General features: G+C 41.1%; 3 protein-coding genes across 4 annotated transcripts; 1 reads left to right on the top strand and 2 right to left on the bottom strand.

The window, feature by feature from the left end:
- The first annotated feature begins 121 nt into the window (after positions 1 to 121).
- Positions 122 to 19,235, top strand: osbpl6 (oxysterol binding protein-like 6). Of its 2 annotated transcripts, XM_077616791.1 has the most exons (23): positions 122 to 438; positions 4,559 to 4,760; positions 7,784 to 7,906; positions 8,206 to 8,259; positions 8,435 to 8,548; positions 8,637 to 8,807; positions 9,415 to 9,550; positions 9,686 to 9,789; positions 10,115 to 10,207; positions 10,527 to 10,695; positions 11,786 to 11,916; positions 13,108 to 13,215; positions 13,487 to 13,618; positions 14,139 to 14,226; positions 14,838 to 15,091; positions 15,214 to 15,351; positions 15,447 to 15,510; positions 15,690 to 15,768; positions 16,278 to 16,422; positions 16,489 to 16,633; positions 16,742 to 16,868; positions 16,949 to 17,071; positions 17,389 to 19,235. In XM_077616791.1, the coding sequence occupies exons 2-23, from the start codon at positions 4,614 to 4,616 to the stop codon at positions 17,519 to 17,521; spliced, it is 2,778 nt and encodes a 925-aa protein (XP_077472917.1). In that variant the 5' UTR covers positions 122 to 438; positions 4,559 to 4,613; the 3' UTR covers positions 17,522 to 19,235. The 2 variants fall into 2 exon arrangements, with proteins under 2 accessions (XP_077472917.1, XP_077472919.1); XM_077616793.1 differs by lacking the exon at positions 10,115 to 10,207.
- Positions 19,236 to 19,326: 91 nt separating this feature from the next.
- On the bottom strand, positions 19,327 to 22,839 carry prkra (protein kinase, interferon-inducible double stranded RNA dependent activator). The gene is made up of 8 exons (XM_077616794.1): positions 22,562 to 22,839; positions 21,859 to 22,037; positions 21,700 to 21,781; positions 21,496 to 21,574; positions 20,785 to 20,902; positions 20,625 to 20,719; positions 20,393 to 20,555; positions 19,327 to 19,660 (listed from the first exon to the last, which is right to left on the bottom strand). The coding sequence occupies exons 1-8, from the start codon at positions 22,606 to 22,608 to the stop codon at positions 19,506 to 19,508; spliced, it is 918 nt and encodes a 305-aa protein (XP_077472920.1). The 5' UTR covers positions 22,609 to 22,839; the 3' UTR covers positions 19,327 to 19,505.
- An 868-nt stretch (positions 22,840 to 23,707) lies between these two features.
- On the bottom strand, positions 23,708 to 25,291 carry LOC144086664 (protein FAM237A-like). The gene is made up of 2 exons (XM_077616666.1): positions 24,938 to 25,291; positions 23,708 to 24,358 (listed from the first exon to the last, which is right to left on the bottom strand). The coding sequence occupies exons 1-2, from the start codon at positions 25,278 to 25,280 to the stop codon at positions 24,249 to 24,251; spliced, it is 453 nt and encodes a 150-aa protein (XP_077472792.1). The 5' UTR covers positions 25,281 to 25,291; the 3' UTR covers positions 23,708 to 24,248.
- Positions 25,292 to 25,530: the final 239 nt, after the last annotated feature.

Genomic DNA, 25,530 nt, shown 5'->3' with positions numbered 1-25,530 from the left:
TGAACGGTTCAGAAAAATGAATAAAATGTTTTTTCCCCCAGACGTTTCCCTACTCCATATCCGTGTTTTGGTGTCCGTCCGCCACGATCCATTCCGTTGCTTTCTTGCCACTCAAAGTGAATCCTGCTGCAGGGCGGAGCTTAGCCGAGTGCGGCCGAGTCGAGCCGAGCCGAGCCGAGCATCGCAACTCCCACACAAGGAAAGAGGCAACCACAGCACTTTTTTTTCTGACTTCCCACTGTGTCGTGGCCTACGCGCAAAACATGTCCGCTGCGATCTATTGACGTTTTGGAAGTAGACTTGGGCTACAACGGCTTCCGTTTGATAAGTCGTCCATCGCTCCCAGGCAGGGGAGAGAGAGAGAGAAAGAGAGAGCAGCTCAATTGTTCCCTGCGCCAAGAACTGTCAAGACATGGTCGTTACACCACCGTTTCTGTGGTAAGGCAATAAGCTTTTTTTGACTGGCTGACTGCGCGATCACTTGAGAAATGGCAGATTGCAACAGAAGGCAGTTTTTTATTTGAGGCATACTGCTGTGTTGTGTCCATCCTCCCAGCCGGAGAGAGCCGAGCATCCTATTCATGCATTTGCATCCGGAGTGGACCACTGAGGACCGAGCAGATATGAACACCACATAACTAGCATCTGGAAACTGTGTCGTCAGTTTATTAGCTTTGCCTTTTCTATTCGCTGACTTGCTCGGAACCGCATTTGCTTATTTTTGGAAGCCCACAAATTAGGGATGCCAGGGGAAGGAGCAGTAAAGCATCCAGGCATGGCATCAGTTGATGTAAACTATTCATGTCAGTTAAACAGCAAGTTTTAACCATTTTCTTCAACTTCGATTTATTTCCCCTCCAAAGTGTTATCGATTTTAAATGTTTTATCTATTCTTAATACTCCATCCATATTGGGAAGGTTGGCAGTTCGCCCAAAGAGAAAGTTGTCCAAGTTGATGAGATTGCTCCACAATACCTGCCAGGTTTAATGGGCAAGGTCAGCCAGTGACCTTGCAGGTGTTTAAAATGGCATCGAATCACGTGAATTAATTCATTGCAAGCAGAAGTAAGTGGAGAGTATTTGGCAGTTTATTGCAGTTGCAACACTGGCTTCCTTTGGCCTTGCTGAAAACCCCTAAAGTTGAAGACGTCCTCATCGCTTCTCATGCGTATTGACCCTGGTTCTATCAAAATTGTATTGTGACGAATATCCCTGCAATTTGCATATCAATAACTAAACCACAGTTTTGCGTTCTCGAAAAGTGCCCTGTATGAATCCCATTTGAATAATCTTTTTGCACATGCTCTTTTATCCATCTCTCTAAAATGAAAACAATAACCCGTCTGTTTTTGAACAGCACTATGACTCATCTTTAACGATCTCTCTTTTGCCTCAGTTTGTCATATTCACTGCCTAAGAGACTCGATGCTGTTTCCCGACTCTAATTTTCCCCCGCAAAGATTAAGTTTCTTATTCAGTCGTTTTTTTCCCAAGTGCCCCAAAATCATTTCAGAGTTAAACAGCTCTACCCAGATGATGTAATAAATGCAGCCCAGGATCAGCTGGCTCTGTCCAGTCACTGTTGTTAGGAAAAAGATGAGCGTCACTTGAATGAGACGTAACACCTCATCGCTGCCCTCCCTGTCTGTCTACTCTTTTGATCCGTGTGCATTATTAGCCAGTTAAGTTGAAAATTCATTCGTCATCACAGATCAAGACCATGATGGTCCAACAGGGAAGGAGATGGGCTCAGATACTTTTTTTTGCCCTTCCAGTTGTCATGGATATAATGGAATATGATGGCAACAGAGGCGGGTCTAGAAAAGTATTTATGGGTGGGGGATAGGGATTTTTTGAGGGATGGCAAAGATTTCATGATGTATACTACATTATGGATTCTTTGGAAAAGGATACAATATTCTGCAATGATTCCATTCAAGGGCCTTTAATTGATTTACTACATAATTACATTAAGTAATTTAAATTCAATTGCTCATTCCATGCTTTAATAAAGGACAGTATTGGCAACCATTATGTTGCGAGATTGTAGTTCAATTGATGTTGTCAGCATTATGCTTATACTTGAAAGTTTATGTTCAGCTTCTATGACTGTTCTGACAGAAATAACATTTCCATGCACAACGGAAGGTGCAACACTCACAATGTTGAATGTTTTTTTTTGTTTTTTTCAAGAATATGGCCACGGAGAAAACTAAAAAAGAGGAAACAAGGCAGAGGGGGTCGGCTCCCTTCCAACTCACATGACCCATTTCCGCTCTGTATTATCACTAGCTCCAAATGTTAATATTAAATGTATTGTAGTTCCATTCCTTACAGTGACAGTTAATATTATCCGTATGTCACACAAATGTGGCTAATTTTATAGGAAATGAACACTAAAATAATGATGCAGTTGCATTATGAGTTTTGTAAATTTGCTAGTTAACCCTTCGTAGTTGTGAGTGTGTATTAGTGGCTGAAGATTATGTCCTTGCTATAGTGTTATTTTTTGGCTTAAATGTAAAATTTTATATCCGGTCCAGAGTCTATTTTTGGCATTAATTTAAAGGATATGTTGAAAATTAAATGAAAATTGACCCCTGCACTATATGACGGAATGTAGGTACATTAGTATAAGTTCCTGGTCACCCGTGTTTAGTTACTGTAGTGCAACTACTCTATTTGGTGACGCTAGCTTTGTCCCTGTGCTCACAGAGCGCCATAATCACGGAGACTGGATTTAGAAGATTAACCTCATGACTAATCAAGTCTTGAGCCGAGTCCCTCACATGGCACCTATCTTCATACGGGAAAGCCATCTCGCCTAGTTAAAGCTAACAATATGAAAATGTGTCCACTTTCTGCTTTATATTTTACACCTCATAAATTGAGATTACCAGAGGTTTTCTGCACCTGCTTGCCTTAAAACCACAAAGCTTTACATTAGTGGCATCCTAACCTTTTTCCTCACAGATTATTGATTATTCTCTGCCAACACTCCCAGTTAAAATAGATTGGACATGTATGACCACCTTGGGCAGTCAATAACTATAATGGAAGTAATCTTGCCTGTAAAAAGAGCTTTCTGGCATCTAACCTAGGAACATGTGCATGTTTTAATTAACTATTAAGTCATGTTTTGTCCTCCATTTAATCTAAAATTGAGCAGTTGATTCTCATGTTAAAGCACTCAATTCCACTTCCTTGTGTGGTTCTTTTAAATAGGCTTAGCAGTGCACTATACAACACAATGTGACAATACTTGGAATCTTGTCGTGCCCTAGCTGAGATCTTAGTTGGCTTTAGACAGTTAAGGGGATGGGGACATTGTTAAAGGACTTGAATAATACATTATTGTGTGTAAGTGTAGTGCATAGTTGAGTGCGTAATGCTGAGGTGTACAGAGCTGTTTAGTGGACTGAAGTTTCCCCATAGTGTTAAAACCACTGGGTCTTTCTATACAGTACTAGTGTGATAACTTACTGTCAGCAAATGAAGGATGTGCCATTTTAATTTCATAAAGCTCGATGTGATTAGAGTTTATTATGCTGATGTTATCCAACCATACAGCCCAAAGCCTTAATCGAAGTCATTAATTTTACTCTCACAAAAGGGAAAATCCAATTGAAGTATGTATATTCAGGCGGACAAATTAAGATCATCCGAAAGTGCATGCTTTACCGTCTTAAAACAGATTAGTAGCAACTGGGGACTATTGAAACATCTTGATTCATTTTGATTCAAAGGTTTATGATTAAATTTGCTTTATGATCGTGTATTGTGTGTCCATGCATCTTGAATAAGTATATTTGTAAAATGATTTTCCTTTTGATAACTTGCAACTATAATATAACTATTATAGAATTTGGCATCAAATCGTAATATACTAGTGACAGTACTGATCCATCCTTTTTTGTATCCGCCTTAAAACAAATACAGATTTAGAATAGTTTTATCTGATCTGATTAACCACGAGAGTGACATGAATTGATCATGTGATTGCATATTTGCTGGTCATACTGATCTCTGATACTGTCTCACAATAATCCTAGATTTATTGCCAAGCGCATTCGCCAAAAACATCCATCCAATCGGTTTGTTCGCAACAGTGTTGAGGAGGTTCAGCATAAATTGTGTTGGCAGGATTTTTAATGTGTTTACTTGGTTTGAGCCATTTTTCTTTTTATACCTCTAAGCAGTAAAGAACAACATAAAGCTCGCAGGAAAAATACAAAACTAGACTAGAACTGGGCAATCTGGCAGGGATAATCTAATTTCTTAAAATGTGCATCATTTTCAATAACTATATGAATACACAAACATATGAAACAAGTTTGGTATTCTTTTGTCCTTGAGTTATCTTGAAAACAAACACAAAAAAGCAGACAAGCGAGCTAACAAATGGACCACAGAAATGTGTGAATTTTCAATAACACCTGTATCTTGGGGCCAAAACAAGAAGTGACCAGGACAGAATACCAACGTGGTACCAATAGCCAAAAAGTACAAGCGCTGCATATTTTTTAATGCTATAAATTGTCTCCCTCTTATGTTTCAGATGACGATCAATCATCAGGTAACCAGCTAATCTGCAAAGCCAACAGCCTTTTACCATGTCTCACTCCCAGCACTCACAGCGAGGCGCCCATGGCCGGGCCATGAGTTCAGAAGATAGGAGCTCTGTGATGCTCAACAAGACCTCCACACCAGTGCACAAGAGTGCTTCATCTTCATCCTCGTCGCAGCGCGACAGCCGGCAGGTACAAAACTATCCAGGCTCAAAAAGTACTGAAACGGTTACAAATGACCCCAAAAATACCAAGTTCCAATTCAATGGGTAATACAAACAATTACAATGGCCACTATAGAGTTTCTTTTTTCTTTTAAGCTTCTGGGATCATTCGGACAGACATAAGGTCATCATCATTTGAAAGCTTAAGCTTTGCGATTTCTTTAAGCCTATCATTCCCTTGCCCAAAACTTGGCAATTGACATGGGATCAGTGGTAAAAAAAATGCTAAGGAACAAAAGCTCAACGGCCGTCACACTGCGAGGATGCACGATATAATTTTCACTCTCCATTTCAGGTTTCTTGAAAATGAATCTGTTCTTAGAGGAAGCCTTGCTTTGACTATACACCAATGAAAAATCAAACTTCCGTAGCAGGCATTTATGCAAAGCCAATTTGGCGTTAATGACAATGGGAATCAATACCATACAAAATTGCCCAAAAAATTAAATAAATTCATATCTATCCAAATAGCTCATTAAATTAAAAAAGGGAGTGTATTATGGCTTTCAGACACCAACACATAATGAAGTCATTTAGTTGTAAAATTGTAAGCACCTCTATAGCCTTCAACCAACCTTCAGACTTTCAGGACTGTCCTAGATAGAACCACATTATTCTTTTGAGATAAAAATCAAAGGTCAAATCTGATCAAATTTTGGAAGCCCCACGACGAAAACCATTTTGACTCTCCCGACTGCCCCTAATGTATTTTACCACTGCCTAAAGATGAAAGTGGAAGCCATGACTCTACCCCTTTCCCATTGCTGAATGTTTTATGAGGGAACTGGTGGAGGTTGGTACTCTTGTGGCACACTGTGGTATGCTGTCAGGAAGCTTTTGTTCTTGTTGGAGTGCTCTAATGGGAAAAGGAGTTGGTTTCATAAGAGTTAGTGCCTGTTCACGAACATGTACGTGCTACAAGCCTTAATGCCGAATGGTGCAGAGAGTTAAACATCCTCCTCTCCTCTTCAGTGTTTCTTAATGGCTCTTGATAACAATATATTCCAGGTTAAAATGGTGAAGTAGTCCCTTAAGCAACACCCACCTTTCCTATTTATCGCTTAAAATATCATTAAAAAGCAGCAGAAATCGTCAACCTTTACAAAATAGTGTAGAAGAGTTCCTGCAGTCGATCCATGTACAATAATGAAGTTCATGTACATTTCCTCCACATATTTGTCACTAAATCAATCGAAATGTTAAATTAAAAAAATACATTAAATTCCCAATGCTAAGGATATCATGGCTCTTGAACATAACCATTCTGAACGCTGCTAGGACGACTTTTAAAGTTTTAGTATTTTCTTGGAAGGGGTTATGCTAGTTTGGCTCTGAAAATTGATAGCTTAACATTTTCTTGATAGCTTCCATTTTCAAATCAATACTTGACACGGTCCTTGTTTGCTGACAGCTACTGTTCACTTTGCAGGCACTGCAAAGAGCAATCAAGTATTACCCAAGTGAGCACTAGCTGGCTCATATGTTAACACTTTTTGGGGGTGTTGCATGTTATCTTCTCAACTATTCAAAAGACATGTCATGCATGATACAGACAGAAATGTCAGCATATCTTTACCAGAAACTTTGTGTTTCTACTGTATTGTGTGCCTCTTTGACATGCATAAAGGATGCATTGTTCGCTGAAAAGGAGAGGATTGGGGGGGGGGGGGGGGGGGGGGGGGGGGGCTCTGTAACGCTTATGTGTGTTGAATAGTTTGGAACGATTGAAATGTCTTTAGCAAGTCTCATTGGCATGTCCTCAGACTCAGGGACGTGTACTCCTCAGCTGGCATTGTAGAAGCAGATGTGCGCAAGTAAAAGCCATCAGAAGTGGGGCGCTGCACTGATATTTATAGTGCTGATTTAGCTTAACATGTCCAGAAGGAGTGCTTGTCCTTGCGCAGTGAAAGTCTTTTTGTAATAGGTTGATTCATTGCAGGGATGAACACGTTTACGATATCTCTGAAGGGTTGTGAATGAAAAGAATGGATTAGACCATTCTGTTTCCACAACACCAACCAAATAATGTTTCTCACATAGATATCATATCGTCAAGCGGAATAAAAACAAGGGACCAAGCTATTTAGGTGTAAGAAATCCAAACTTGTTCACTGATTCGGGTTTAAATTATTCTGCAGTGAGATCAATAAAAGTGAACAGAGTGCAGGAAATCAAAGTGGCTTTGTTCATTTATGCTTTCAGGGTCAAAGAATAGGAGGAAAGAACAGAAAAGCTCAGTAAATAAGCTACTTCACTAGCCCAAAATCTGTAATGTGACCGCAAAGCCATCGAGCCAAGCTCTTTAGTATGCCCACTCATGCTTCCTATGAATGACCTTTTATCGCCAACCCCCATCGCTGGGCTTTCCCTAAAGGGCTCACCTTTGCACAACAGCATCCAACCAATCATCAGACTTTAGGAATGATGTGACACAAAATGTAAACAAAGAAACAAAAAAAACTACCAAGTAGCATTTTCCATTTCATCCTTGCCCAGACAAAAAACAAGCCAATTGCTTTGTTCAGAGCATAAGCGGCTAGGTTTCAATTTGGAATTTTCTATCTTTTGTGACCCCAATAATCTGGTCAGTGACTGTAATTCACAAGGGTCATCCTCAGAGTCCCAAATTGGGACTCCCTACTTGTGGTAAATTCTTAAAGGCTCTCCCAGCTGGGCAGTGGGGTTATACCCTTCCTTGCCTGACCTTGCCTTATCTTTGCCCTAGAGATGTCACTTTGATTTATAGACCCACTAAAGGCAAGAAGAGCATAGTCGGGAGGAAGATAATGGAGGGGAAATACTCGGAGCACATGAGGGATGAGATAAAAGGCAGTACAAACATTATGTAAGAGAGACGACTGAAGGGTTTCCTCCATTTCACGTTGCGCAGGACACGCACCTCCCCCCAATTTGTTCATGTGGTCTGTCTCTTTTCCGTCTGGAGGAACAAGCAGATGATTTCTGACATTACATTGTTTTGTTCCACTTCAGGAGGCAGACAGCTGGGAAATCATCGAGGGGCTGAGAATTGGTCAAAGCAACGTCCAGAGGCCAGATAAGCATGAAGGGTTTATGCTGAAGAAGCGAAAATGGCCACTGAAAGGCTGGCACAAGGTAGGCCCAATTGGCAGTTTTTGTCCCAACAACAAAAGCAAAAACACTTCCAAGCAACAATTTATCGAGGACTCAAATTGGAATCATTGCTGCTCCAGAAAAGAGAGATTTTCAGTCCACATTTAGCTGTTACATTTTGTTTCAAATGAGTCCAAATAAGTCCCTAGCCATCCCAAAATCCACCACAACAACACATTTGGATTCAAGTTATTGCAGGTACAAACACAATTCCTCATTTGGGATTAACAGTCAGATTTTTCCCTATTGTTTTTATCAACTAACAGTTATTTCCTTTGCAGCGATTTTTCGTTTTGGACAATGGCATCCTGAAATATTCCAAGTCCCCCATTGATGTAAGTAACCCTGACTCAAACCCCCAGGCACAAGCAGGCCAGCGTGGCAACAATGATTCGGTTGTAATGTTTTCAAGACTCTGTATGTTATGCCAAAATGGAAGCGTCTTGATAAACTATAGTGCTAAATCATTAATGAAGAGTATGAATCTCAACTTGAATCAACGTGTCCCAGATCCAGAAAGGCAAACTGCATGGCAGCATTGACGTGGGCCTCTCTGTCATGTCCATCAAAAAGAAAGCTCGTCGTATTGACCTGGACACCGAGGAGCATATCTATCACCTCAAGGTAGCGCAATGTCAATATTGTCATTTCAGTATCGACTTAGAAGATAACCAAGGTCAAATAAACAATAATTGTTCATGTTACTTGGTAGGTCAAACCACAGGAAATCTTTGACCTATGGGTGTCCAGGTTGCGATATCACCGTCTTTACCGACAGAACGAGATCGTACGATCTCCTCGGGACCCCTCCATGCGGACATTCCCTCCATCAGTGGTTGCAGAGTCGCCACAAGCCTCTTCAAATATTGGACATGACGCCAAGGTATGTCTCTTGAGACAGAAACCGAAGCAAATTGTTCACAGTGAGTCTTAATCGTGGCGTGAATAGTAACCGTCTTTGTTGGAAGGTCATTCTCGTCTTTGGACTGTAATTAAATCAATGTCAAATGGCTGTGAATATGTGGTCAATTAGTGGACTATTATTGTAATGGTAACTTGACAAGTAAAAATGAATCTGAGCATTCAGATAAAGGCGTCATTTTCCTGTCCGGCGTCAGAATACTTTGTGTTCTGCCTCCTTTATCATAAACGGTGTGGACTATTTCCATTGAAAGTGCCAGTATGTTAGACAGTGTGTTGAAAATAGACCACTACATCCCATACCCAGAATCAAAGAGATGCCTGAAGTGGTTGGAAAACACCCCATTACCTCCTACCATCTTCTATAATCCCATCTTTCTTATCCCTTAAGCCACAATTTCAGATAATGAACATTCGTGCATCTGCTCAGTTAGTTTGTCAAAAGAAAACCTGTCAGCAGAATTAACTTCATTATAAAAAAAAGGTCTAATGCTAGTGGATATGCGACTGAATATTTTGAATTCTGGAGTGTTGCTTTTCTCAAAACTGTCCCCTGTATCCTTTTAAAGCAAGCTAAACCGTGTGGGTTGCCATGGCAAACGCCAGTCCCTACCAGCAGCAGCCTGCCTGTCTCCTACAGCAACGGTCAAAGCAAGGTGGCTGCCTGGCTGCAGGAATCCGAAGAGATGGACAAATGTGCAGAAGGTGCGTTCTGTTCTGTTGACTCCATTCATGCAGCGAGTTTCCAAATTTCTTATAACTATCCTCAATAGTGCGTCAAAAATGATCCCCGATGATACAATTTCAAAGTAATCAGAATCTTAACACGAATAATTTCAGATCTTGCCAGATGCCAGTCCAACCTGACCGAGTTGAGTGGTCTATTGCAAAGCTTGGAGATTCTACAAAGGACTCAGTCGGCACCCAACTTTGCAGATATACAGGTGGAAAGCATAAACGTGTGGATAGAATACCTGCATGCACTGGATAATGGCGCTCAGACTTAATTGCTAGATCAGAAAATGACGGTGTGACAGTTTTAGAAAGTGCAAGTAGTGCTTTGTATTCTCAGTCGGACAGGAGTGTGCTTATGCTTCACCTGCCACCCATCGCATTTTCCATAGTATTTCATTTGCTTCTCATTTGTTGGAATGTTGTCTGATTTTTAACTTCACAACAGTCAATTTATACACCCACTTTTGCTTTGGTGTGACCGTGCTGTCTTATTAACCCCTCTATTGCATACTGTGATTCACATTTGCCACATAGACTGCTTGCGTAGAATTGTCAAAGAAAGAAAAACGCTTGAACAGAAGATGGAGGACAAAAAGTGTCGGCAAAGATGCCAAATTCCAGCTTCAGGTACCACTTTGGTTTATTTGCTCTACGTCACATACACAAAGAGGTCAATAGTATCGACCATATGCAATGATTATACTGTATTTTGCCTTCCTTGCATTATTGGTCGTCTCTGCTTGTTTTTCATTTGTGTATTTTTTTGGCCCATATTTTATCTCATTTGTTTCATTCATTGTGTGCTTCATAAAAAAAAAAACATTCTTTTCATACACATGGGTTTCAAGGGTCTCAAGGATGAATGACTTCCATAGAATGACTACGTACGCTAGCTCTCGACATGATTACACTTCTCGGTTGATTAACACGCATCATCTCTCTTTAGGTCCCGCTGTCATCCAGCATGTCGCCTATTCGCCTCCACTCATCCAACCCTAACCTCTGTGCCGAGATGGGGGACTTTCAAGCTCCCGTCTCTCGGCTGGTGGACAGCATAGAGTGTACCAGTGACTACATTAAACTGCAAGAGGAATTCTGCACCATTGCCCAAAAAGGTCAGCATCCAAACATGCTGCAATTATTTTGCTACAACTTTGATTGAGCCATTGAAGTCAGTCACGGGGCTTATCTAAATAACAAAATAGCATGGTTGAAATCAATGGAACGTAAGGTGATGAGTGCATGGGTCAAATGTTTATCATCTAATTGGGTGAGGAAAGATCAATTTGCCAATACATTATTTTTATAAGCCAATAGATATATTGGTAACATCTGTGCTAAAAAGACAAAAATGTGTGTATTTAATCAATGCAACGCACTAATGCATTTTACTATATTTATGAGTATTTTGTGCATACAATGCACGATGCTAGATTTCAACATAGAATGTGCTAAGAATAGCTTGAAATGTCTGCCCTGTTATTGTCTACTATGTCAGGAAGGTCACATATCAGCCAACAGTTGATTTTTTAGACACTGATCTTGACCAATATACATTTTAATCTCTACTTAATACCATAAAAAGTTGAATGAAACAAATTGAAAGCTTAACAATGACAATATTGACTACTGTGGATTTGTGAAAAATTTATGAGTTCCATTACTCTGGTGGAGTGGATCAATTGTGACTCAAACAATGAAAAGCCCCTGCCCTCTCATCAAAATATAAACGTTCTTTTCACAATTTGCCGTTTCATTCAGTCAAAATGGTACTCCGCCTCGTTTACTGCGGGAAAATCTGGAAAGTATCTTTACCATGTTCAAGAACGTATGCAGGTACTTATATGAAGAGGCGCAGTGAACAGTCAGGCGTTTCACATGTGTGATGCCGTACAGCTGCAGTGGACCGCAAGCAATAGCTCGGAGGCATTGCTCCATTATATAATGGTACAGCCATCAACGGCGTCCCTCTGTTATCCCTCCGCACCCTCGTAAAGTTATTTTACATCCTGACACATCAACGCCTACGAGACTTGCATTTTGTAGAACTCCAAACAACAGTGTTGGCTAACATTATACTACCCCTCACGCTTACACTTATGTAATCTGTTTTAAGAACGGTACACTAGATTCAAAGCAGCTGACGTCAAGGAATTGTGCCGCGTGAACGATCACCATTTTTTGTGTCCTTCTGTTTATGCGCAGTACACACTCTGCTCAAGTCGGCTTTCAACACAGTAGCCATAGAGAAGGAAAAGATCAAGCAGATCCTGTCTGACCAGGATCAGACCCACCAATCATCCCAGATCAATTCCCTCAGGAAGTCTCTGTCACAGGTAATAAGCTTGACCTCATCTCTATGCGCAAAGAAGGTGTCTGCTTAATATGATACTGATTAGCCAAGAAAGTGCTGACGAAATAACTCCAATTTAAACACGTCTACTATCACTAGTTTTAACCACTATACATTGTTTATTCACAAAGTGATGTGTGAGAAGGTTGACGTTCAATCATCTTTTCTCACAATAATTGGTAACGAAAAGACTTCATTAAAATGCTGCTCCTTAGACCTGCCTTCTCTGCCCCAGTGACTTACTGTAATTGGACTATTCCTCACTCGTTTCATCACAATGGCAAAATTGGGTTTTGCATTCTTCCTAGTTAAAAGCTTAGCTTATATGACCACACTGTTCAAAAGCTGGAGGTCACATTTCTTGGCAAACAGCCCTGCGGGAAAATGATAGACAACCGTCACTATACAGTTACATTTTAACACTTCAGTGGACCCGAATCAATATCGCTTTAGCTTTCATTGTGTTTTCATGTTGGCCGTTTCACTCTGGCAGCTTGGAAATTGGCAGACTAAAGCCGCTTTTTGACATAATACACGACATTACCGGATGATGTGACCTGCAGTATACCCTGGTCGTGGCTCTCAGACAGAAGGAAACGCACTGGTACTTTACTGGGTTGGCCGCCTACAGACAAGAGGGAAATGTCGCAGTACCCAGGAACCTTCACATGCAGCATATTATGATTCAGTACTGAATAAAATAAAGTATGTAATAAAGTTAAGTTACTTGCACCGATCTAACTTATTTGCTGACATCGACAGAAGTTCTACTTCAATGGCACTAAAACAATGTGATACTGACTTTATTACCCTGGGTAAATTGCAAACCTGAAATTTTGCTATGAAGAACTAGTGTTGGAAATGACTGCATTTAAAGAAAAAATCAGATATCGTTTTTACGCGTTCATGATGATTTTCAGATCAAAATCTATTACGGAAGGTTAAGAGGCTTTATCAAAAACTGACTTCTAGGGAACTATGCTTTGGTCGCCATTATACTTTGCCAAAACCTTCAGAAACATTGCTTTTAGTTTGCGAAAAACTGCAGTAGAAACGCAGCTATTGGCTGGCAGCCTTTCCAGTTAAAATGGATTAGAAACCAATTGCCTAGCAATGGACCATGATCCAATGAAATATGAACACCACAACCACCTAATTCATTTTTCCCCTCAAGGCTGTGTCCCAAAACGCAGAACTTCGGACCCGACTGAACCGCATCCACTCGGAGTCTGTCCTGTCAGAACAGGTCGTGAGTGTGAATATCATCTCCACTCCTGACGAGGTAGGCAACTGTTTTCATTATGGCAACGCTAATTTAGAGCTCCTCTATTGATGGAACAACAGGGTGACCAGGTAGTAGTTGCATTATTGCTTTTCTGCCTTATTGATCAACGGCCATACTGACAGATGTATTTTTCATCAGTCTCCATTCTGTTTTAAGTGTTCATTATTCAGTGCGGACGCTGACATAAATATTACAGGAAAATTAGTCATTAGAAAGGGATGGAATCTTGCCATCAAATTAACTCACGTTTGCATGTGTTTTCTGGCAGGTTGCTGAGCAGATGGGGATCCCGCTGACTCAGCAAGCGTCTAATGAGAGCCGACTCTCCATGTCGGAGTCCGTCTCGGAGTTCTTTGATGCCCAGGAAGTGCTCCTGTCAGCCAGCTCGTCAGAGAATGAGGTATTTTGAGACTCAAAGGCGAATAAAATAGTAGTAATAGGTAAAATAGTGGATTTAACACACACTCCATCGTAGAGGAGTTGCTTGCTAATTGGAGGGGAGACCTCATAACCCCTTGGCTGAAATTTGGTGTTTTAGTTCTATTACATTTTAGTAGAATTAAGCTTTTAGCTGTTTAAAAAAATATTTGAAAATAGGGCCGCCAATTAATCCATTAGTCTACAACTATGTTGATAATGGTTTAGTGATACTGTGATCCTCAGAATCGTCAACTCATAGCAGACTCTCAAGTCAATGGCTACAGACATTATAATTAATCAGTCAACTAATCCTAAAAAAGAAAACCATGTCGGCCAAGCCCAGAGCACTGCAACATGAGTTTATACAGATAGGGTTGCATGAAAAATAAGCTGAAACGTCTCTCTATGGGATGCACAGTTTCTTCCACTCATAGCCAAACCTGCCTGCATTTTGCATCGGACTCTATACTGAGTCTTTGCTAAAAAACGTTTCCTTTCAGGGTTCAGATGATGAGTCATACGTCAGTGACGTGAGCGATAACATCTCGGAGGACAACGCCAGCGTGACCGATAACGTCTCCAGACAAAGTAGGTCTACCTCGCTGGGCGCCGTCGCCAACTTGGATTCCAGTTTTGAGTCAGAAATTGAGCGAAATAGCGTGACAGAGGACTCTGAGAAAGCGAAACACTGACTCACGCTAGGAGATCTCATTTATCGTTGTGGCGGGACTTTGCTCGGCTGCTCTGTGCCAAGATCTTTTCTTGGGCTTAATGTGTGGGAGTTGTGGGATCTCCCTCTTTCATCTCTGTCAAATCCCACACTTCCTTAGACGCAGCATCAGAGGTAGCTCCTTAGTAGTCATGTCTCGGAAACAACTATATCTGACTGGTACAATAATTATATTATTTACTACACTTCACTTACAGTTTAGTCAGTGAAATGAAAAAAACACTGCTTAGGTACAAGTCAGCTTGGTATGGTGAGATGTGGTATTTTACATGCGGGGGAATTTTAATATGTATAAATGTTGTTGAAATGTCCAATTGTTAACATTAGTTTGGTGACAGAAATGTTGCCATTGACATTCTTGAGAATTTAAAATTAATGACTAGAATCAAAATAACAATACTAAGATGAAACAGCATCACAAAGGCATCCCTAAAGCAAATAAGCGACATGAGATGTTTTCACTTCTCAGTGGCCAACGGAGACTTTGCCGGGTGCGCCTTCCGCAACGGGCGGCGCAACTGCCTGCCGGCACCGTGTCCCGACACGGGCAACATCAACCTGTGGAACATCTTGCGCAACAACATCGGCAAGGATCTGTCCAAAGTCTCCATGCCCGTGGAGCTCAATGAGCCTCTCAACACGCTGCAGCGCATGTGCGAAGAGCTGGAGTACAGCGAGCTGCTGGACAAGGCTTCCGAAACAGAGGACCCATTTGAACGCATGGTAAAGCTCTTTTGCCTGCCGGTGACGACGAGAGACCGCTGTCTCACCATGTCTATGAAACCCACCCGCTGGTTGGTGCCTTCTGCTTGCTGTCAGTATTGGCATTGTTTTGCTTCTACCAGGTTCTAGTGGCTGCCTTTGCTGTCTCAGGATACTCGTCCACCTACTACAGAGCCGGAAGTAAGCCATTCAACCCGCTCCTTGGAGAGACATACGAATGTATACGAGAAGACAAGGGTTTCTGTTTTTTCTCTGAACAGGTACAGTCACTCGCAAAGCTTAACATTCACAAATGGACATTTCCCATTTTGTATAGTTGAGGATGACAATGTCAACTTTGATTTCTTCTCTCAAGGTCAGCCACCACCCTCCCATCTCCGCCTGCCACTGTGAATCCAAGAACTTCACCTTCTGGCAAGGTAGTTCTGCACTACAGTAAATGGGACAATGTATATGGAGTCTTCCGTCGAATTTCGCTGATAATATAGACTAGCCCTGGCTAGTCTCAGGACATCACTAGTCGTAGATCCAACATTAGTACGATGCATTTGGATTTCCATACACTAATACTTTAATATTTCTGTTTTTCATCCCACAGATGTCAGATGGAAAAACAAATTCTGGGGAAAATCAATGGAGATATTGCCAGTGGGGACAGTGAGCCTTGTGCTTCCAAGGTAACACTCATACTGGGTCAAAGAAAACCATAACAGCAGTTCGACATGGTGTGTTTTTCTATGCGGTTTGGATTTAAGTCTTCACAGCTCCATAGACTGCACTGCAAATATCCGATATGCACGGTTGTGGGAGTAATAAGCCCCTAGTGGTGCAACTATTTTTACCTCTGAGTATAATTAATGCATGAATTCTAAAATGTAGAGCTATTGAATTGAATACACAACTTGATCTGAGACATCTTTCTACAGATTCATTAAACACTTCTATATTATATTATACTATTTAGAATATATTTAAATGACTTTAAAAACTCACTTAGGTGTTTTGCAGTATATATGCAATTGTGAGCCTTGATTAGGTTGTAGTGTGTACATACACACATTGTTTTTTGTGTTTTGTAAACAAGGTGTCATTGAAAACAAAAGAGCTCAATTGACCTAACTAAAGGCTGAATGGATGACAATATCCATTGATCATTGTTTTTAATGAACATTCATTGCCTTTTCAGGTTTGCAGATCACTACGAATGGAACAAAGTCACCACGTGCGTGCACAACATCCTCAGCGGCCGGCGTTGGATCGAACACTATGGCGAGATCACCATCAGAAACACGAAAAGCAGCGCTTGTCTCTGCAAACTCACTTTTGTCAAGGTAATTACAGGTTTCAATCCAGCTCACCTGGACTACATACACTAATAGTGATTCTACTTCCTTTAGGGCAACTACTGGAGTTCGAATGTGAACGAGATTCAAGGATTTGTAATGGACCAAGAAGGGAAAGTTATCCACAGGCTTTTCGGAAAATGGCACGAGGGACTGTACTGCGGCGTCCCACCTTCTGCCAAATGTATCTGGAGGCCGGGTAAGCATCGTAAAACTTTTAGGACAGGCTGTCAATTTCTCATCGATTTTGCAGCAGGGCTCCTTTCCAACTCCAACTGAACATTTGACGGTGTTGCATTTCCGCCAGGCTCCATGCCGACGAACTACGAGCTATACTACGGCTTCACTAGGTTTGCCACCGAACTCAACGAGCTCTGTCCCGAGTTGAAGGACGTCCTGCCGCGAACGGACGCACGCTTCAGACCCGATCAAAGGTCACGGGCGCACCGACAAGCAAACTCTGCAAAGCGGTCGGAAATGTTAGTCAATAAATGTGTCCTCTGTCACACAATAGACACCTCGAAGAGGGAAACGTGGAGCTGGCTGCCTCCGAGAAGCAGCGAATCGAAGACCTGCAGAGGTCCAGGAGGAAGTGGAACGAAGAGAATAATGTCAAACAGGAGCCATTTTTCTTCAAGTAAGACATGAACTACTGCATGTTCATTTCCATTTTTTATGTTAATTTGCGAATGGCAACTTAGCCCTTTTAAGACTAGTTTTATTAGGGCTCTAACAACCGCGTCACCAGGACACAAAAGTTGATGGCAAAGTAGAATTGGCTTTCCTTAGCAACCTACACAAAACGTCCAACAAAGTTGAGACTAAACGACAACAATAACTGAGCTTTTTGGTGTTTGCAAAATGGGAGGGTCACAAGGAACGTCTATTTCCTTAAATGGCCGCCAATGCAAGTTCCATAATTTTTGACACTCCACTTGACATTTCTTGTTGCAGGAAGGTGGTTGACGCTAATCACAGGGAACGATGGGTCTCTAACAACACGTACTGGGAGCTGCGGAAAACCCCCGGATTTATCAACATGGAACCGACAGTGAACCTGTGGCACATCGGTGAAAAGAAACACTAAAATACGCATTTGGACGTGAGCGAGCCCCGCCGGGGTCCTGCGATGCTCTGCGCCGCGATTGGAGGGAGCACCTCACTCCGTCGTGCTTACGAGTCCCACCTAGACCTTTCTTCAGCTATTTAAACGACTCCCCAGTCGGCCTTAAACACGGACGCCCATACATAGCTACGACCACGTGCATGCTTAGAGAGCTTTCAATGGCACCCGGCCATATTTAATACATCGTTAAGGTTGTAGACAAATAGGTATTTTTATAAAATATCTCATCAGATTTTATTTATTTTTTGCCTTTTAATACAGTTTGTGACGGGTAATAACTCGTGAAACTGCATGGCTCTTTGTCACAGAGCACACACACATTTGACAACATGTTAGTTACAACAATGTTTCTTCACTCTCAGCTTGTAACTTCCAACCACTGCTCCAATCGGATTTTAACTACATCTGTGTAAAAAAACACTGGGTTTTCAGTTAGTCACTCGATCAGGGCCATATCAGCGACATCTTTCAACATCTGCTTGAACTCGAGGCCCTTTGACCGATTTCAATATGATTTTCTGTGGACATTTAACCCTGTCACTAAAGTTCAATTCAAGCCATAAAAAGTCATTTTAACAATTGTTGGTGGTTAAACATTGGATCTATGATTGATCAACGTTTTCCATTGCAATCAAGTGAGTTGATTTGTTCGATTCGATTGTGCTGAACCTATCACGATATCGATTCGTATTGAACAAATAGCTCCATTTCCTATGCCTAAAACCATTCATTGGATTTTTGTCTTTAGAAAAGTTTATCAACATGCTTCAAGGACCCTTGGCAATGGTTTAGGCACCTACAGAAAGTAAAAACGTGGATACATCTGGACCACTCCAAACCAAAAGCTTTGGTGTGAGACTCCAACTCCCCAATAATTACAAAAGACCTTCCGTCCATTTAGTGTACAGTCAGTCAGTCATGTCCAGGCAGCTACTTAGTCTACCATAAGAAGGCAGAGACCCCTGCTGCTCATTCAAGGAAAATACAACAACCTGATATGAGAGCAGATGTTATCATTTTAAAGCTGAATCCATAACTAGCAACTTAAAGATTTACACATACAACTGCTCTTTTAACGCCGATGCTAGTAGAGAAAACAGTCCGTTATTCTGTCTCTATTTCCCCCAACTATTCCAGTATAGTTTCACTTGCTGTGCCTTAATACATTCAAGAATGACACACACACACACTCGCTGGTAATAGGAAGTTCTGCCATTCGCAACTGTTTAATGATATTGAAGCTAAAGGACAAGCTGAGTTCTTGCCAAACATGTCTGACAGTAGATTGACATCCACACACGGTAAATGTAACTCTTTGCTCATCTGCCATACAACTCTAGAGGAAGTGTAAATACTACAGTGCATCTAGAAAATGAGCCCCATCTTTCCATTTTCTGTAGCGACATGACGCTCTTTAGGGGGAAAAAAAATGGAAAGGAAAGGAAAACCAGCCCTCCGTCTATAGTTCCGCCTGCATGTGTCGCCTGCCAATGATTGTTGCAGAAGCCTTATCAAAAGGTTCTGTTCGTGTCATGGGCCGGACCGCGTCTGCTCGGTTTCCTGATGGTACCGTCTATAAAAAGTGCAATTGAAACAAAGTACATATCTTTCCATCGACACTGTACACTGCTGCTACCTAGTGCTTGTACGAATAAAACCGGACCTTTGGCGTGTGGTTCATTTCACCCAACTTTTTCCACTATCTTTTGGCATGTAACACCCTTTCGTTACTTGCTACCTGGCCAAGTATATGCTGAAAAAAGCGCTTATTTTTTTCCAATGAGTTTTATTTTCCGACGTGGTATACAGATGCGTAGAATACACACGAGCACTTCAGCCAGAAATAAATGGATGAAAGAATTCCTTGACACACGAATGTCCTAGCATCCTAGGGGGTTCCGGTTTATTTGTGTTAAAATGTACCTTCTGGTCCAGTTGGTGGGTTTTACTTGGAGGCCACGATTTTGACGTACTGGAGGGCGCTGTGTGCAGCAGCGTGGTGTGCGTTAGTGGGGGAGATGCCCGTGCCGTGGCACACGGTGACGGGGTAGGTGGACAGCTCCACAAGACACTGGTATTGCCCGTTAGCGGTCAACTCATCTGTGGAACACAGTCATTGTTCCTCAGAGATCCTTTCGCTCATCGGTGGGGTTTGCTCAGTTGCCATGGAAACAAACGGCTTTCTACATTTCTACATGAATGACTTGCCAAGACAACAGACAGTATTGTTTTGCCAGCCATTTTCATTTTTGCCTTAATCTCAGTCTTTTGGACAGAAACAGGCGTTAGTCTTGGTCATTTCAAAATATGTTAGTCTTCGTCTAGTTTTAGTTGATGAATGAATACACAATAAGGTTTCGTCTAATTTTAGTTGTCTGATACTCAAAATGTTATTGCTTGTGGAAATTCAAAGATTTATATATTTCCAAATATATTGACAGGCGAATAAGACACGTCCCACGTGAGCAAAATATGCCCAAATGTTCTTCCCATACAATGCTTGCTCTATTTACACCCAAAATGTGGAAAATACACAATAAAATTAGAACTTGTTACAACTTACCTTTAAATCTAAATCAGCATGGCGAACTGAAGTTAGCAGCGCTATAAGGCTAAAATATTAGCCTGAACCCTGTGCTTCATTAAAAGCAAAAATGAGGACAATACATTATAAAAATAAAATGGCAATTTTTCTGAAAGTAATGCTATGTCAATGACATCTTAGTGATTAGCTATTTAGCTTGCGGCGGCCCTCGTGCAGTTGAACGCATTGAATGAAAAACCATATCTCAAATAAATATGACGAACCCATCATGAAAAGTGAGATCATACCGATATCCGAGTAAGCGATGTCAAATTTTTGCTCCGCCGACAGCTCGGCCAGCATCTGAATGTAATCCATGTTGGGAATGCTGAGGGGGTTCCTCCTCAGGAGAGAGATCTTCTCGGCCGACGAGTTCTTGAGGTTTTCAAATCGGACCCACGGTTTCGGCGTCTGTCAAGACAAAACCGAGTCAAGATAGCTCATTTACGCCTCAAGTCGGACGAGTACCAATTGACCCACCCATGTGATTTCAGTGGAGCCTGACAGACTTTGAAGTTTTGCCACCATCTTGTCGGCGGCTGCTTTCTTCGCAGATTTTTTGGAAATTCCCGAGGCTGTTGATAAGAAAAAAGGGCTGATAAAGACGGGCGGTCCCCTGACATGTTGACGCGCGTCTTACCTGTCTCTGACAGGGATTCCACTGTGCAGGTGACGGTAAATTCTCGCCTGTGTGGTGGACCAGTCTCCGTCAGAACCGTGTAGTCAGGGAGACGCCAGCCTCTCTGCAAGGACAACTCCTAGAAGAGGCGAAGACACATCGTCCCGTGACGAAAACATGAGTGTCTTCCTTCAGGATGTGCTCTTTTATCAAAAACCTTTCTGAAAGCCCCAAAACAGAATATAAGACGCATCTATTTGGTCGAAAACATGAACTGGGTAAATGTTTTTAGGTTTCTGCCAGTCACATATTTACAGGCAGTCTTCCCAGTTGAAATAAATTCAACATCGATCATTGTCAATGGCAGGCTATGACAGTATGAAACTTATTATTATTATTATTATTTTAATGAAGCAGTGTGTGTGTGTTACGGGAGGCCATGACCATGGTATATTTCTTTTTTTATTTCTTTTAATTGCATCCATGTTGTTTTAATTGACATTTGATCAATTTATATGATGTATTCTTTTAAAAATAAAGATATTTTTTCAAATACAACCATGATGATCATAATAAAAAATATATAGATACACCATTAATTATAAATGAGATATTGCGTCTAAATATGTGCAAGGTCTTTTTTTGTTTTTTTGTTTCTTTTTTATTACCAAAAAGTCACAGTCACACACTATAAAGGGTTCATTAAGATTGTCCACACTCCAATAACCTTACCTGCAGCGTACCCACAGAGTTTGAGGCGCCATTTGATTCTGGTACAACACCGTTGCTCTCAGACTTGATGGGAGAGCTCCTGTAGGGAACAACACCGATAGTTAACCAACTGCGAACAAATTTTCACCATAAGGGCAAGGGGCAAAATCTACAAAAGTGTCTCTCTCTGCAAAAAGTCATTGAATGACTAACAAATGTGCTTACATGGTGGTGATGTCCACCTGAAGAATGCGCAGGGCAACTTCAGCGGCTAAGTGTTTGGCTGCCTTTTTACTGGAACCTTCACCTGGTACGTGGCAACGGAGGATGTGTCATCATATAGAACAGTATGTGTTTTACATAAGCAGCGCACACAAGGTTTACCTTTGCCGCAGACTTCTCCGACGGTCACGCTGAACACAAAGCTGGGCTGGTGAACCTCCCCTTCGGATTTCACTAGCACGTAGGTGGGGATTTTGCCATGTTTCACGCCATACTCGTGCAGAATCTGGATTGGGGTTTTAGGGGCGGCGTTGCCGCTGGGGACTAAGTCTTTATTCTGGCTGTGTGGAATCACAAGACTTGAAATGTCAATGCAAAAGTCAATTTCGTAAATTGAAAAAAAAATGCAGTTAGGACTGGGCGATCAATCGATTAGATGTGTTGGAAATACAGTCCGTATATAGTTCGGGTGATGGCTGTTTATCACATGGTTAAGAAATCTACAAGACTAAACAAACATAACATAACAAAACTACAAGTCTACGAATCGATATATCGTTACACCCCTACTTTATACGTGAATAAAAAAAAATACTCACTAGTTTCTGACTAAAGTGAAGTATCTTATTTTTGGGGGGGATAATTATGACACTTTACCATTTTACAGAAACAACAACCTTTCAAAGTTGAAAGATACCCAGAACAAAAATAGCATGGCGTAGCAACATTTTGCAAGTGCAATTGTAAATTTGAACGATCTCTTTCATCGTCATTCTGATGTCAAGCGTTTGTCTAACACATGGACGTCGTATACTTTGTTATACCAAAATTATAAAGTTAGTAGTATATATTAAAAGGGGCTAACCTGGAGTCGGAGGATGTGATCACATTCTGGTACATTTCCTGAGACATTTTGTGTGCTTTTGTTACTCTCTACGATCGTGGATTTGTTGTTTCTTCAATAACTATTAATAAAAACAGTCTTTATGATGACACGTTCATCTCGCCATTTCAGGAGAAATACAGCTAGAAAGAAACCCGGCGTGATTTGCTAAAAAGAATTCATAATGGTTAACGCCATAAATGTCACATGTATATAGAACTAGATGGGAAAAGTACGCTGAGCCTACCGGGGCAGCTGTTATCGCTTGTCGGCCATTTTGTGTCAGTGCGATAGTCGCTAAACATGTCAATTGAGCGTTTACTTAGAAGTAGCTGTGAGTGGCTCGATTTTCAAACGGTTTTCTTCATAAATACAATAGGCTAACTGCATACAAGTATTCAAATCTAGCTGGAATCGTAGCCACGTTCATTCAGAACGCGCCTGTAATTACTGCTTTAAGATGACCGCCGGTTACTAACCCTCCTGAGTCTGACATTTCACATCTCGAACTTACATACGCTTGGCGATGTGTATTTACTTTCTGATAGTTGATTAGCGCCCTCTGGTGTCAGGTGTCTGTATGTACTTCTTAAAAAGAGCGACAAATAGCAGGGGTATAGTGTATAGTCAACAGAAGTGCTTATTTTATATATTTATTTTCTTAAAAGTTCATACCTTGACATATGATGAAGTATGAAAAAAAACAGGCTGTGGCCACCAAAATAATAATTGTGGCACGCACTTGGGCGTCTGTTTTATATATTTGCTTTTACATAAATGTTTTAGCAATACATTGCAGATTTCAGACTAAAGGTTAATTAGTGAGCAGGGACTTTACCTAAGTTATCATTCAAAACAGACAAATAAATGGCTGTATTTACAAAAGAGAAAATACAAAGATGGTGGATAAATTACAAGCGTCCAGGTAGCAAGCGGTGTCATGGAGTTTTATCAGTACGTACCAACTTTGCTCTTCGTGGTTTTAATCAGAATTGAACAAGTCCAGGCAAACATTAAGAGTGAAGTTTGTGATTGAATATTACAAATGTATAAATGATACGTATTGCCTCTCTGTAAATATGAGGTGACTCCTGACAAAAAAATGAGTTTGACACCCCTTGTCCAAGTCTACATCTAAATAATAAATAATAAAGCTTAAAAATATATACAGATTTATTTGATATCTAAATCTTTGATCTAACTCAAAATCTCAAATTGGGTGACCGCAAGTCACAAAATAAAAGCTCGGAGAGCTCAACGGTGGCAATTTACGAAAAAGTATTAGAGCAAAATGAGGAAAACTTATTAATAGGAACACAACTAAAACTGTACTAGAGAATAAAGTATTATTATTAAGTTTGACTAATGCAGTTTACTGCAGCCTACTGTATGCATATTTAAAGGACATTAACTCCAAATGTGAATCAAAAATGGACCTCGTTACCTTTGAGGAGGGGAAAAAAAAGTAAGAATACAAAAAAGACCTTACCATTGTGGAGCAACACATGGCTGAGTTATTATAATTATTTTTTTCTCCCTCTTGATGAGATATGGGTGACAATTTTGAAGAGATATCTAAAAAAAAAAACTTCTGTGTAACCTGAGGAAAATAAAAAGATGGTGAATACATTACAAGCATCCAGTTAGCAAGTGGTGTCATGGAGTTTTATCAGTACGCATTAATTTTCCTCTTCGTGCTTTTGATGTGATCATTGTGTCTCACTTGAAAGCTCAGCCTTAATCTCCAGTTTTCTCCTGAGCTGTTGAATTTGAACGATTCTAGATAAATAAACACACAAAAGCATACATCAAGCTATTGTACTACATTTTAGCTGATTGTAAAAATGTATGCACAGTTGTATAAGGTAATTCTAAAGTACATCTATTGCTAAATAAATAAATCCACTATGATCATAACCAATTTTAGCCCCAAATGAAACACGAAACTATCCCAACAATGACGATATCTCAATTAAATATGTGAATATTTCCCTATAATTTGTACTTTCATTTAACTATTTTACATAATTCCATCTTTTAAGGTTGTGCACATGCATACATTGGAGTAGATATTTATAATTATAATAATTTGTAATAATTTATAATATAATATTTATAATTTGAGCAGATATTTCTGAGATACAGAAGAATTTGCTCAAAAACATCCTTGCCAAATTTAAAGTACATTTCAATCTTTTAACAACTAAAAGGCTAATGAAAACTAATTAGATGATGATACTTTCAAAGAAGCAACTGTTTCACAACAAGTATTGTGGTTGCATGCTATTTTTATATACTATTCACATGAAATATCAAAAAAGGATCAAATAATAAATATACTTAATGGGCTATACTCACTGTCCGTTGCGAGGGGGTGCTCGCCGGTGATGTACCGGCGGCGTCCCAGGCCGTGGCTCCTCGACATGACGCAGTCCAAATAGATTTCCCAGAAGACTCGCGCCAAGTCCCAGAAGAGGGCGGCGTGCTTGTCCTCGTCCGACGCCCGGAGGACCACCATCAGGTCCCAGAAAGCGGGCACCGTGTCGGCCAGCCTGGGCGAGCGCATCTCCAGGAGCACAGCAGACGCCGAGTCCCAGCACTGCGGGTTGGTGCGGGGCACGGTCAGGGGGTCCACCTGGAGGTGCAGGGGCATCGCGCACACGCAGCTCAGCGCCAAGACCGTGGCGGCCAGGGGGGACATCTGCGGGGCCCGTTGAGCAACGGGAGCAACAGTTTGGCCTTAAAAGACATCTTTGGGCAAGATATCTATCCACTGGGATTCCATTGAAATTCACTTACCATTTCAAGTGTGATGATCGATGACAAGTGTTGAATGACAGTCGCTTTGGTCTTCGGTGAGGCGTCTGCCTTTTGTCAGCACTTATCACACAACTTGACTGTCACAAATGCATGGGGCTCCGTCTCCGTAAATTAAAGTGAGCGACTGTGTT

This window comes from Stigmatopora argus, chromosome 13 (genome assembly GCF_051989625.1).
Source record: "Stigmatopora argus isolate UIUO_Sarg chromosome 13, RoL_Sarg_1.0, whole genome shotgun sequence".
NCBI lineage: Eukaryota > Metazoa > Chordata > Actinopteri > Syngnathiformes > Syngnathidae > Stigmatopora > Stigmatopora argus.
The sequence above is the reverse complement of the archived record's forward strand: the minus strand, read 5'-3'. Positions and strand labels throughout refer to the sequence as shown.